Genomic DNA, 14388 nt, shown 5'->3' with positions numbered 1-14388 from the left:
ATTGTTACACATTGACAACTTAACCCTTTAACCTATACCATCAAACCTGTCTCTAACCTTACCCACCTCAGAGGCACCAAAAGTGTTTTGCAAGAAGAACATTGTACTTAGTTTTTGTTGTTGTTGTTGATGTAATCATACTTAAATTACCTCATTTAATTCCATGGATATTAAAGTTTCTTCATGACACCATAGATGCTTTATTTTTAAGAGGATACCATGACATCCCCGTTATACATGAACACAGACCTTCTGATCTTGGACATGAATATCCATCATTAATATGCATCAGAAAACACAACTGACTATGATTATGTACATGGCAAAATTAATTGAAATTGTAAACATCATATTGACTCAGCAAAGGTATTTCAAATGAATGTATATTTCATACGTAAGAAAATGAATTGGATTATTAAAAGTAGGGATGCACGATATATCGGTCACCATATCGGTATCGGCCGATGTTATCGTTATCGGCCCAATAATAAAATTTGTCTGATAAATAATGGCTGATCATATTTTCTTCAGGTGCGCACTGTTTGCTATGATGGTTTTGAATCGCTTAAAATATGATTGAAATCACTTCAAAAAGTATGTCATATAAGCTACATCAAATTATAATGAGAACATTATAAGTGTGTGTTTGGGACATGGCTTTTAATTTTTTTAAATCAGGCTCTCAAAAATTATATAAAAATTTGGATTCAGATTTATCGGCCAATATATCGGTTATCGGCTTTCGAATATTAAGAATTATCGGTTATCGGTATCAGCCAAAATGTTCTCATCTGTGCATCCCTAATTAAAAAGTTTCTTTGCATTTCTATCACAATCCTACTTTCTACCTCAATTCAAACTCAGGAACTGAATGTCATTGTAAATGTAAACTAAATACGAAAGAAACAGATCACAACAGCAATTAAACATTTTCAGTAGTTTTATTGAAAAATGCCTCTTCTGATTCAGAAATAAATAAGAAAATAAGGCTGTGGAATTCACAATGTGCAATTCAGACATGATAAAAGCTATTCTATGTCCAGAGACTTGCAACAAATTCCAACTGCATTTCAACTGATATCACTGGGAAAAACAACTATACTCTGATTGTAAACGTCCTTACTAAATATACAACACAGGCATGCAATTCCTCTTTTGGAGCGAGTTGGTATACAACAGATAAATATTCGGTTTAGGATAACAAAACAAAAGCCAGGTCTAAGAATCAAGGGGATGTTGAACCTTGAGAGAGAGAGAGAGAGAGAGAGAGAGAGAGAGAGAGAGAGAGAGAGAGAGAGAGAGAGAGAGAGAGAGAGAGAGAGAGAGAGAGAGAGAGAGAGAGAGAGAGAGAGAGAGAGAGAGAAGAGAGAGAGAGAGAGAGAGAGAGAGAGAGAGAGAGAGAGAGAGAGAGAGAGAGAGAGAGAGAGAGAGAGAGAGAACAACAACAGATTGCACTGCACGTATACACTTCGCAAACTTTCAAATGTGCAAGGAATCAGTTCATAGTGTTTATAGGACATATTACTGAACAAATACAAAATGCAGTTATGTTACAAGCAAAGACACATTGTGGAACCGTCGGCAAGCACACGAGGAAATGAGAGTTGAATATCCGCCTCTCCACTTGACTGTGTTAAATGATCAGGGTTGAAATGCAGTTTTTGACAGTACAGAAGACACACTTTCCCTTTATGTTTCTATTCTTTCAGCTTCCTGTCTTGATAGCGATCTTTTTCCACGCTGGTTTCGTAAACCTGGCGACTGTGTGTCGATATCTTCCGACGGCTGGGCTGGAATGGGGACTACGTAGGTTTCAGGGTCTGGCTGGTAGGGGCCTGCTTGGAAATATTATTTGGCCAGCTGAGCATGTGCTTTTGGGTTCCAACATGTCATTTCAACTCTTCATTTATACATAGTGTTAATAATAATAACGATACAAATTTGAACCAAATACTAAATCCATTCGGCAGTCGTCCACAACTTTGCGTTGGATTTTTCCTCCTAGACTAGAACTAGAACTACTCAAACATACATGTATAAAAAGAATGCATTTGTGTAAAAAGTTGCTGATCTCTGTTGAGGTATCGCACAAATTTCTATAAATCACAATACAAAAAAACCCGATACCGAAAACTTCATGGTTGCATACGCTAACGGCACACACGGAGCGTTGCCTACACGTATCATGGAAGGTGGAAAAATGAAACGTCAGCGATCAGCGAGAAGCAAGTTATCAGGTGCAAGCTTGATGACTGCTGTTAACCCACTGTGTCATCGATTTAACATTTACAAGGCACAATGAGTTTATTTACAGTCATTTCCCCCTCATAAAGAGCAACCACTGTTGAACACTGTTAACATAAACGCTCAATGTTAGTAGTTTCACATGCGTCCTCAGCAAAACCAAGCTGTTTCTTGCTGCTCTAGATGCAAACAGGCCACGGGTACGTAACCATCACTGGCTCCAGTATCATATAGTAGCGCTCAGCTGGTGTTAGTGGCAGTCCAGTCCTTTCTTTGGTTTGATTGTTTGTTTTTGTGTTTGTTTTATAGTTGGCCAGCAAATATTCAGCAATCATATCCATGGTGGTTATCCTTATTAGCTCACGAGCGAGTGCTAACGTCAGGTAAGGGATCAGGCAGTCTAGATAGCATACTACGCAAAACCTGAAACGGGTTAAAGATTGGGTTAGTTCAGTGGCACAACGACTACCTTCAAGTGTAAACATGCCGTTCTTGATAGATCAGCTATATTGTTAAGCAAACACACGGCAATCATATCATTAGTCGCTCTGTTCCAAACCACAGTGAGCTGCCTAGATAGACAGCATTGTAAAGGACATCTAATGCTCTTATTAATTGTGTCATTTCATCTGAATATGAACATCAACAAAATGGCAATCTGTGACAATGGATTATGTTGAACAACAATGTTTTTTGTGTCTGTTTGTGGACACATTCGTGATTTTAGATTTGTGAGGTCAAAAATATTGTTGTTTTTTTAAGTGAAAAGATAAAAGTAGACCCTTGGGGTAAGATGGGACAGAAGTGGCATGTTGTTACTAGTGTTATTATTTTTCAATTATTGTAATTCATGGGGTTATGTTCAATAATTCCATGAGTTAGACGTACATTTCAGACATCTTCGCTATTCTTTAAAAGTAATTTCAAAATCATCGACTGAAGCGGTGACGTTTAATTATATCTAAATATATTACAGTTTGCACATTGTTCGTAAGGGCGATATCTCCCATCTTACCCTATATTTCAGCAAAATGAAAAGTAATTCTAACAAAAAAAAAATTGGTTTGTGTTTACTGTTTTGCCCAAATATTTGCGTGTGCTTTGTATTATAATCAGGGTTTGAAATCAACTCGCCAAATGCGGGTAAAAATCAACTGTGGCGGCTAACGCTGTCAAATGACTAGCAAATTTGGCGTGTTAGGTTACTTATTATGTTTAATACTCACTTTGCTGAGGAAGTTCATGTAAGCCAAATCTGTGCAGATTTAGCGCAAATACTCAACTCGTGAGTCATCATGATATATAAACTACAGCGTATTGTGCAGAATCTGCTCATATCTGGCTTACTTGAACACACACACATCACTGCGCAACAAATAACGGCACGCTTGTAAAAAGCACTTGGTTAACAGAAAAGACATTGTTAAATTCCAACATCCTAAATTTAGTTCTGTGAACTGTATCGATCTGTCCACCTAAAACATATTTTTGGTGAAGAGGATGAAAGAGGAAGTGAGGAGATGGTTAGATTACAGTATTTTGTTTGAATACGAAATGAATGTATGAAATCCAAATTTTATAATATAAACTGTGACGTAGTTGTTAATCTGAAATTTCTTTCTTTTTTTGGCTTGTAGAAGTTCTGAATGACCGGTAACTTAAAAATGTAGTAGCCAAATTGGCCGGTGTAAAAAAGTAAATTTATAAACCTTAATTATAATGCTTATTAATTAGAGTGTCACAGTGTTGCCACGTGCTAATTCTAAATTTCAATGGAAGCATTGCTATTTGTGTCGTTGCCTATGAAGAGTGTTGGTTCAGATGTTCATTCAGATGTGGCTTTAGAAGGTAAACCCTTTGTCGAGAGCTCACTAGGTTTGGGAACAGAGCTTTTCAATCAACCGTCCTGTAACCGTACCTGGGTAACCTTGTCCGTTGTAAGGCATGCCGACACACTGGGAGGAGTCGCAGTATCCTGGAGGTCCAGGCGGTCCTCTGACTCCAGACCCACCCTGCCGCCCCGGTGGGCCACGGGGCCCAGCTGAGCCTGAGGGACCAGGGGGCCCGGTCTGAGACTGCCCTGGTGGCCCTGGAAAAAAAAGAAAACAGGCAGAGGAGGTGTAAGAAAGCGTCCTTTAGTTTTCGCCTTTAGGTTTTCTCTGGATGTGGGAGGGGAAAACTGATTTCAAGCACTGTAATTTAAATATTTTGACTGCTTAATTAAAAGGAAGAAGGGGCAAGGTCCCCCCCTCAAACCCTTTTCTGTCTAGACGGTATAAACCGAACTGGAATGCTGTCCCTCGACTCTCGCTCTTGTGCACTCTGATGTCAGCACATGTGTTGCCAATAAAGCCTCCACAGAAAACACAAGTCAAACTACAAACAGTGAGTCACCGCAAGCTTCCTCCTACTGTACGTATATGACGGCTGTGTATTTCATTCACAGAGAGCTCTTGGCATTGTTTCCACTTCTTTACAGTTTTCTGCGAGAGGCTCGCTCTTGCGAATGCTGGATAGCAATTGGACGTGTCCCCCCTGGAGAAAGTTGTTGAACAGAGTGTTGTTGGAGTTACCATGGAGCCGATAATTCATTCAGGCCCTTTGTGTTGCGCTGGGATGACTGTATCGAGAGTGACTGAGCTCAAAACTTGTCTGTACAAATTCCCTCTATTAATAACTGGATTACTGTGCTCTTCTGATCGTAGCTCAGCATGGAAACTACCATTTTGGCCAACTTTGCTTCGTATGTTAACGGAAGCGCCTTGTTTACTGAAAATAGAATTATTTCCAGGCTTTCGTGTTTATTAGGTTGCTGATTATTATTGTTATAACTTCTGAGACAACTTCTGCATGGGCCCGTAACAGTCAAGGCCTTTAAAAGACAATTAATATTCTGTAATATTCAGAAATATTATCAATTTGAGTTCAATGACACTATCGGATGAGAACGCATTAAACTGGATAACGAGTTATTTTGATAGCCCACTTTGGACGTTCTACTAACTATAAGTAAGTTTGCACCAACATGTCAACTAGAGTATTAATAGACTGTCTGTTTAATATCATGTACATGTCAACTTATTCTACTAACCCGAACCTAACAGTCTAATACTCTAATAAGACCTGGTTGACATGTAGTTGCAAATGAATGAGTTAAGTGGCATGTAGTTGCAAAATGACCTATAGTTATTAGAATAGGTAACACTTTACAATAAGGTTTAGGGCTGTAGTCAAGACCACCTTTGTCGAGTCCAAGACCAGGACTAGTCGAGTCCAAGTCAAGACCAAGTCCAAAGAGGTTAGAGTCCAAGACAAGAGCGATTCCAAAAAGGTTTGAGTCCGAGTCAAGACCGAGTCCGAATACCTGTGAGTCCGAATACCTCTGAGTCCGAGACAAGTCCGAGACCATAGAAAAACGGTCTCGAGTCCGAGTACTACAGCCCTGATAAGGTTCATTAGTTAACATTAGTTAACTGCCTTAGTTAACATGAACTAAGAATGAACAATACTTCTTCAGCATTTGTTAATCTTAGTTCATATTAATTTCAACATTAACTAATGTTATTAAAATCAAAAGTTGTTAACAGTAGTTAATGCACCGTGAACTAACAATGAACAGCTGGATTTGTATTAACTAACATTAACAAAGTGATTAACAAATACTGTAATGTGTTACTCATTGTTAGTTCATGTTAGTTAATACATTAACCTTATTGTAAAGTGTTACCGTAGAATGTATAAAGTGGACCACTGAAATAAAGTGTAACCAACGACACTATTGTCTTTGTAGAGCAGCTTTTGAAGTGGTTTCCTGACTGATCTTTGCAACATTTACACTGTTACCAAACTATATAAAATCAACATTGAACTAAATTGAGCTGATTAATGACACTATTTTCTTCTGTAGAGATGCTTATAGCTACATTGAATTTGTTTCACAATTGATGAACTTTTGCAACATTGACACTTGTTATTTTCCTCTTTATTTTGGTGAGGCTGCTTTGAAAAAATCTGTATTGTATAAAGAAATAAACTTCAGAAGAAAAGACATGGCACTGTAAATCGGGCCACGCTGTGGGATCTAGGAATGCTAATCATAAGAGGATGTACCCGATTCTGATTTCACTTAATGGTTCTGTTAACCCTTCTTTAAGTCATTTTGAGCAAGAAAGAATGGCCAGTGTTTAGACAACAATTCTTATTGAATTCACTACCAGTCAGATTATGAGATTATTTAGTAATTACGAATCATTTTGACTATTGATTCACAAAAATAAGCTAACGGGAAATAAGCGTGCAGATTGCCATGACAGCGGCTCTGGTGCTTTAATTTGCATTTAATGCAGTGTTTTGTCCACATCGCGTGAGGAACACAGATGTTCCAGAACTGTTAATGGATCCGAATGTCACAAGGTATTTTGTATTTGTTTAAATGGAAAGAGAACTTCACAAAACATTCTTAAGAATAACATTCTTGCCAATAGACTTAAGACAGGCTGCTTAAAATAAAAATTGACAATTCTTATTTTTATGTAATATTGCTGAATTTATTGTAAATGATATTTACGTACACGTCATTATCGCTTTTTTAATTCATGTGCAGAGGACGAAGCTACCTGTCACTCACATGAGATCCACCAATAGCAAACCACCACCATCCCATCAATTCCCCATGGACAAAATCAAGTCCCGCCCTACATTTGTTCTTGTTCCAGAAGCCGTTTCACATGGATATACGTCATAATAGGGAAGAAAACACTATCACAACTTCTGTTTCATGCTGACTTTAAAATTAACTATTTCAAATACACAAAGCGCAAGTCTTCAGCAAGAACCACCAAACAATCAGATAACACTAAAATGTTGTTTTCTTGTTAACAAAAAAAAACTTCTTAATGCCCCGATATACTTCGTTCTTCGCTTGGGGGTAAAAAGATGTTTGCGGAAAACATCCTTCAGATGAATATGTAAATATGAGCTGCAGTTTTCCTCTCAATAACACAGTAAACACAATATAAAAATAACAGCGGTGTGAAAACAGCAGTAAAGAAAGCATCTGATCATAGTGATGTGTTTGCAGCAGCTCTGCAATTCAGCATTCCAGTCAAGTCACGTCTATTTATATAGCACTTTATACAATAAATTGTTTAAAAGTAAGCAGCTTTACAGAATTGAACATGAAAAAAAGTCTCTTTTACTTCTTCAATTTCTACTATAAAGCGGTTCTCCAGTGTTGTCATGTTTTTACTCACAGACATCTGACCTTGATGGACCGAACAGAAGAAATTAACCGGAGAACAATTCCATGTCAAAGAAGGCGGAGCCTCAGAGCCACACCCACCTATTACATCATCGCCAGGGACCAATGACAGTTCGAAGTTTGTAAGAATGTTCCTAAGAAATTTCTCCACTTGAATCCAGCCCCTGATTCTCAATTCTACCTATAATCCTTAAAGAGGCACACATCAACAGCACAGGACAGAGAAATACCCAAATTATTTTTATATCTGAGACTCAAAAATGATTTGTCTGAATGTTGCTACAGGCCTATTGAGGCAAACACTTCTGCTGACTTCCTTTTCAAACTCTTACGGTTCTCTTAATCCCAACTGCCACAACACAGTTTGATGAGGGGTTAGCACACACTTTTGAGCCAACCTATCCAAACAATCCAGAGGAAAAAAGTTGTTCTTGATCGTCTGGAAAAACTAATACCATCAGTTGCGTAACAGACCATTCATTTGGTAATGATTCATCATCAAGTTCATCTGTCATGCCTAAATACTCTCAGAACGATAAACATTGTGATATGGAAATTACCCAACGTAGAAAATCACAGTTGTTAAATACATGTTAACGATCATTAGAATTGGTTCCATTAATCAGGAGGTTTTGGATAGGCTGAAAGCCTTGAAAAAGACAAGTGTGTGCACAAACTCTGGATATGATTAGCAGTGAAATGGAGCGGTTAAAGTGAGGTGGCGTTAGGTTGCACGAAGACATACCAGGAGGTCCAGGTAATCCTCTCTGTCCTCGAGTGCCAATGCCTGGACTTCCTCGTTCGCCCTTCTCTCCCGGCAATCCTAGGATGTTATGGGTAAACGCATTAAAAAAATGTATACCATATGTGACTGATTGGCAGTAACGTCAATCACCAAGTCTATACATCTGGATGATTTTCAGGAAAAATGGTAGACAATCTATTACAATCATGTGCATCACAGATTTTTTTGGCTAATTTTAGGTGGGGAAAAATGATTACAATTCAATGATCTACTTTGCACAACAAAACTATTAACACTTTTGGAGATAATGTCAACCGTGTGCAAACCTTGGCACCACAATGCTAGGGTGGTGTAAAGAGGTTTGTGGCTTCCCAGCTTTAAGTCTCTATGATAGTCTGGTCTCTTTCAGTGCAAGTCAATGTTTTATCCACCAAGCCAAAGTCTGAATGCTTTACTTTGTCATCAAGTGTGTGCATACCTCTTTCTCCTGGAGACCCTGGAAGACCTTGGTTTCCTGGGAACCCGTTGGGTCCGGACTGCCCTGGCTCTCCACGGGCTCCCTGGTTGCCAGGTGGGCCTGGAGGACCGGAAGGACCGGGGCTATTGCTCCTGTAGTTACTGGGGATCTGGTTCAGCATATTATCAATTCTGCTCATTTGTCCTATAAGCAAATCAAACATTTTCATTTTTAACACGAACAAACCCATTGGCAAACTCATGGCAGAGGCAGAGGCAGAGGCAGAGGCGGCTTACTGCTGACTAGTTGTTCGCAAACTTGTCTTGCTACTGAGCGCATCATATTCTGTGACGCAGTATCTCCCTGGAAAACAGAAAACAGAGCAAACGTGATTTTTACATTTTCGGAAGAAAATGTGAGGTGTGTTTGCTCATGCAAAAGCATTTTTCCGGCGGCAACGTTAATGAGTTCCCTCGTTTGCGAAAAAGAAGCGTCTTACATGTGCATTTGTGGTGTACTTCAAATCTTAAAAAGTAGATTTTTAATAAACTGTATTTGCAGATAATATAACATTACACCTAAGGGTGTGTTCAAACTTGGCATGTTAGGTTCGAATAAAATAAACCCTGGTGCGATTGCTCTGTTAGTGTGGTTCTTTTGCATAAGTGTGAAGGCTGCCATCTGAACCCTGGTGGCGAGAACGAGCGGGAACGAGACGCTGTAAAGATGTGACCCTAAAAAGGACAGAATGCTCAAGCATAGCTGTTTTTTCTTGTCATAGTTGCCCATCATAGCTCGGTACAGGCAGTATAACCGCGTCTCCTCGCAGCAGATCTGTGTGTGTGTGTGTGTGTGACGGAAGGATTCCTGCCGCTGTTTTGACTCCTTTACACATTTTATAAGCTGGTCATTTTATACGAGTTCTCAGCTGGTCAAAATATCATTATAAGTGGCTACGCACATACAATTTAGCCCTGAACACAGCATTGTTTTGGATGTTCGGTGACTTCAGATGCGAAATATACATAAAAAGCTGACTAATCAGGTTGTGAACATATCCCTGTGACTTTAGGTTTGGTATCTTTAGGTTCAGTGTTAAAAATACCAATGTGAACACTAAGCAGACCAGGACTAAATGTTGTTGTTGTTGTTGTTGTTTTTGGTCCGGATCAAAGGAACCAAGTGAACCGAACCACAAGTGTGAACACTCTAAACGATGCTGGGTTGTTTTAACCCAAATTTGGGTCAAATATGGACAAACCCAAATGTTGGGTTAAAAATGTAATTTAAAATTTTAACCCAACTTCAACTTTCACTTTCAACAGTAAATCTTTTAATTACATTTTTAACCCAACATTTGGGTTTGTCCATATTTGACCCAAATTTGGGTTGAAACAACCCAGCATTTTTTAGTGTGTAACATATTAAAGCACTTGATTATAAATGTAATTTTAGTGTGTTATTCAGTATTGCACTTAGAGTTAGTATATTTTAAATGTACTTAAAAGGCACTCGTGTGATGAAGTGTGTTAAAGTGAGACCTACCCTTTCACCCTTCTCTCCTTTCATGCCAACAGCTCCCTGTGATTGACAGATGAGAAAAGATGAGTCAGAAATCACTCAGATCAGATCTGTAGCTAGTGACCATAGGTTTGGTTATATTCCCTGGCACATATATTCATCATATATGTTATATTTTGATTATTGAATTGATATAAATAACTTTAAAACAAGTAAATGAGAATTAATATGTGTCATTTGAACATGTACATACAGGGAGGCCAGTGTCTCCAGATTTTCCGGATTTTCCTGTGATTCCTGGCATTCCAGGTGATCCCGGTTGTCCCTAAAAAAATGGATCTCAGTCAGTAAGAATGACTCAGTTTCTGATAAACAGCCTGAACTCACAATACCAACTAATGTTAGATTCACAATCACTAACACAGAGAACCAGCATCAAGTTGACCTTAAATAAACCGTGTGCATGACTTAGACATGAGATCTGGGAAAGTGGCTCCAAAACGGACACTTTATTTTAAGATGACATTGTTATAATGTAATAACATAATATTAATATATAAACTACATGTACGGGGTTAAGGTTAAGTGTCAATTGATTGTAATTATGCAAAATGTACTGTTATTACTACAGTAAGACATGCAACTATGTCAAGTCAAGTCACGTTTATTTATATAGCGCTTTTTACAATACAGATTGTTTCAAAGCAGCTTTACAGAGATAACAGGAAAATAATGCAACAAAGTTTGTTTCCAGAAGAAAATAGCGTCACAGTCCAGCTTAAGTAAGTTCAGTGATGTTTAATTTTTGTTGTAAAAAAGTTATTAATTTAGTTAATTTTTATATATATATATATATATATATATATATATATATATATATATATATATATATATATATATATATATATACAGTGTAGCCACTCTGGAGTAAACCGGGATGTCATCGCCCAGCTCAGTTCAGTTCTCATGTAATGGTGTCAATGCAGACAGATCGATATTATTGTTGAATATAAAATGTAATGTCCCCAATGTCACCTTAAAATATTAGCGTAAAAAAAAATATTTTTGTGAATAAAACAAAGATTATTGGAGAACATTTTACAAGAAAATACTACTTCAGTCTTTCCACTTCAATACTTCACATTTAATTCATTGTTACTTGCTGTTTCCTTGTCATTTTTTGTGAAATTTCCTAACAATTTCTGAGTGAAAATTGTTTCTACACCAAATTTCCATCTCCAGTGTAGTTGGACATTTAAGCCATATTAAAAGTGTAAATGTCTTTGCATTATATTACAAAATTTCTTATTTTAATGATGACCAATAAACGGTTCAATTTGTTTTGTGCTACATTGGAATTCATACACTGTCCTTGTAGATCACAGTATTGAAGTTCACAAAAGGAAGAACGGGTCATTCGATGCATGCGCTGTATGGCAGATACTTCAGCTGACTTCTCAGGCTACATGACAGTCTCTCAATCTTCAGATATTCAAAAGCTTCCACATTACATACCATTGGTCCCGATGGACCTCTTGGTCCAGATGGGCCTTCATTTCCTGGCGGACCCTGAACAAAAACACATGTCATCATGAACTGTACAAGATGCAGAGCTAATAGAATCAGCAAAGATTTGTTCAATCTTGGAGATGATTTACCTCTGGGAGAGGTTTAAACACACCCCTGAGATGGGCCTAACACAACCGACTAACTCGGTCCGACAAGAGAACGAGACTGAAAACATGCACTTTCAAACCAGTTCAAGGTGCACGCCAAAAACTTCCTACCCTTGCACCAGAAGGTCCAACAGGGCCGAGTGGACCTGGAGCGCCAACGGGGCCCTTGGAAGAAGGAAAAACACTTAGTGTCATTCATCATACAGTGGTTGTTTCAAACAACGATGGAGCTGTTCGCGGATCAAACCTGAGCAATTTCAAATATTGTCAGGATATGACTAAACTCAACCTTTCCATGGAAGAGAAGGAAGGTATGTACAAATAAACTTCTTGCAAAGTAATGCCTTCATCCTGTACAGGAATAAGAACAGACGTTTGTGTTTCTGTCTGTGTATTTCTTTTGGAAGTCAAAAATAAAATGACGTTATGATGAAGGTGTTCGCAATCGTTCCGCTCTGTTTCGTTAAGCGATGTGCTTTAAGAGCACTTGCGTTGTGCCTGCCAATGGTTCAGTGCTTTAATAGGTAAAGTTAAGTGTGGTATAATTATCTGAGCTTAAGCATTGATCCAATCATAAAGCCATTTATCTGATTTATCAAATGAAACCTTTGAAGAACACCACAATTTACTAGATTTCACAAGCCGCTTAAAAACAGCTCAAAGTAAAAAGCACTTACTCGCTGTCCAGGTAAACCGGAGTCACCGGCGTCTCCCTTAGGTCCGGGCCGGCCCTGAAAACAGAAGAAATGAAGCAAGAGTTCACACTCATTCATTCCTCTGTTACATGACATTGAAAGGAATTTACAACTCGGCTGTATGTGGATGACAGAGTGAGCAGTTTAATAAATGGGTCCGAAGCCTTTAGTCATAAATTAGACTCGTGCTATACAGTACTGTAGCCAGACAGGTTTTAAGGTCACAAGGAAGAGAAACAGAAAACACTTTCCATGAATAGAGTAGAAATTGGTGTCGCTTAAGCAGAAGTATGACATAACATAAAAACAGAATGTAAATGTGATGCATAAAAATTAGCTAGTTTTAAACAAATTAACCTGCATCTTCCTCTTAATTCAAATCAATGTATAAAAATAAGTTATTGGCTTATTTTTATTTTAGAAACATTTTCTCAAAGGTAACAATAACACTGTTTCAGGCTTAAGAAAGATCCTAGGAACTCTTTCCATTGACCTCATTTTCTGGATTTCCGTGTTTTCACTGTTATACGGTAGGGGGCGCTATTACGCATCTTCTGAAAGAGTACTGAATCTACCGATCAAAACACAGGAGAAGAAGAAGCAGAAACTAGCGATAGCATATGTAAGCAGACGCACATGTAAAATAACGCAATCACCAACATTAAACAGCATATAAATCAAAACCGCCTAATGTTACTGACTGAAATGTCGAACCAAGACGAACTATAAGACTGTGAAGCTTTGCGGGTGTTGATGGACTCGATCTACTTCATCTACTGTATGTTTTGATCATCGGTATGAATCCGATATGGATGTAGTGTTCAACAAAAATGTGTTTTTCTCAGATTTTTGCTTTTTTTTTTAAATGAAACTTGCCCACATTCAAATGCTGATTAAAAAAAGAATGCATTAAGGTGTTTTTTTTAAAGCAGAGGGTCTGTTCTTTATTTTGATATATTGCATGTTCAGATATTCATACAACAAAATTGTCATGAGTCTGCCTTAGTGTCCTTGATTTTCCCTGGTCGTAAGGCAGGATCATGACGGAATCATGTTTTGTGTATAAGCCAGAGTTTCCGCTAGAAAAAAATGGTGCCGGTCAAAGTGACCGGCAGAGGTTTTGTTTAACGGACATTTTGATGATACGCCGGTCAAATATCGCCTCTTAATTAGTCAAGTTGAGGAAAACTGGAGGCAGGCTATGTAACTTAAAAAATGACATAATCAGGCCGTATAGAATGCAACATGTTATTATTAGCCTAACTTTCAAAACATGAACGTCCGATTGAATGTCCGATTGGCGTCAATTAACACAAATTGTTTTTTACTATGGTTTCACACACTAGGGCTGTCAACTTTAGTCGTTTATTGGTCGACCAGTTGCATTTTTTTTTTTTTTTTTTTTTTTATAGAAAGAAATTTTCAATGATTTACTCCTTGATATTTATTCCTTTATAAGCAGTTATATATTACTGTATTCTAAATATAATTAGCCTATGGTTTATCCCCAACTTTAAATGCTTTAATTTAGGCTATTTTGTAACAGCGCCACAGTTTAGCGCACACACACAGAACACTCGGTTCGCCCCTGTGGCTGCGCTGCTGCTTCGCGCTCAGTAAGGGATATAGCTAGTTTAGCTGTATTCATTCAGTTAGAACGCTACTTGTTTCGGTTTTTATGTTTTTATACACTATATGTTTTTATCTCGATGTGGCGTGGACGCACTTGGAAAAAAAAGAGCGCGTCGCGTTGCGTCCATCATGAGCGCGCACATCGCGCGCCTACATTT

The 14388-nt window shown here is 38.1% G+C and overlaps 1 protein-coding gene across 5 annotated transcripts in view; it reads right to left on the bottom strand.

The window, feature by feature from the left end:
- Positions 1-1418: 1418 nt before the first annotated feature.
- Positions 1419-14388, bottom strand: part of col12a1a (collagen, type XII, alpha 1a) — a 101713-nt gene continuing 88743 nt past the window's right edge. For 2 of the 5 annotated variants that reach the window (XM_056255874.1, XM_056255875.1), the window contains exons 55-64: positions 12581-12634; positions 12015-12068; positions 11743-11796; positions 10481-10552; positions 10252-10287; positions 9003-9069; positions 8728-8910; positions 8250-8327; positions 4163-4333; positions 1419-1835 (exon numbers count right to left, since the gene is read on the bottom strand). In XM_056255874.1, coding sequence (XP_056111849.1) covers positions 1690-1835; positions 4163-4333; positions 8250-8327; positions 8728-8910; positions 9003-9069; positions 10252-10287; positions 10481-10552; positions 11743-11796; positions 12015-12068; positions 12581-12634 — 915 coding nt within the window. In that variant the 3' untranslated portion in view covers positions 1419-1689. Of the gene's footprint in view, positions 1836-2541; positions 2668-4162; positions 4334-8249; positions 8328-8727; positions 8911-9002; positions 9070-10251; positions 10288-10480; positions 10553-11742; positions 11797-12014; positions 12069-12580; positions 12635-14388 lie in introns of those variants that run through there. The other 3 variants (XM_056255877.1, XM_056255878.1, XM_056255876.1) reach the window with 2 other exon arrangements.

Source organism: Rhinichthys klamathensis, unplaced genomic scaffold (assembly GCF_029890125.1).
Source record: "Rhinichthys klamathensis goyatoka isolate OS25496 unplaced genomic scaffold, OSU_Roscu_1.1 h1tg000123l_1, whole genome shotgun sequence".
Lineage (NCBI taxonomy): Eukaryota > Metazoa > Chordata > Actinopteri > Cypriniformes > Leuciscidae > Rhinichthys > Rhinichthys klamathensis.
The sequence above is the reverse complement of the archived record's forward strand: the minus strand, read 5'-3'. Positions and strand labels throughout refer to the sequence as shown.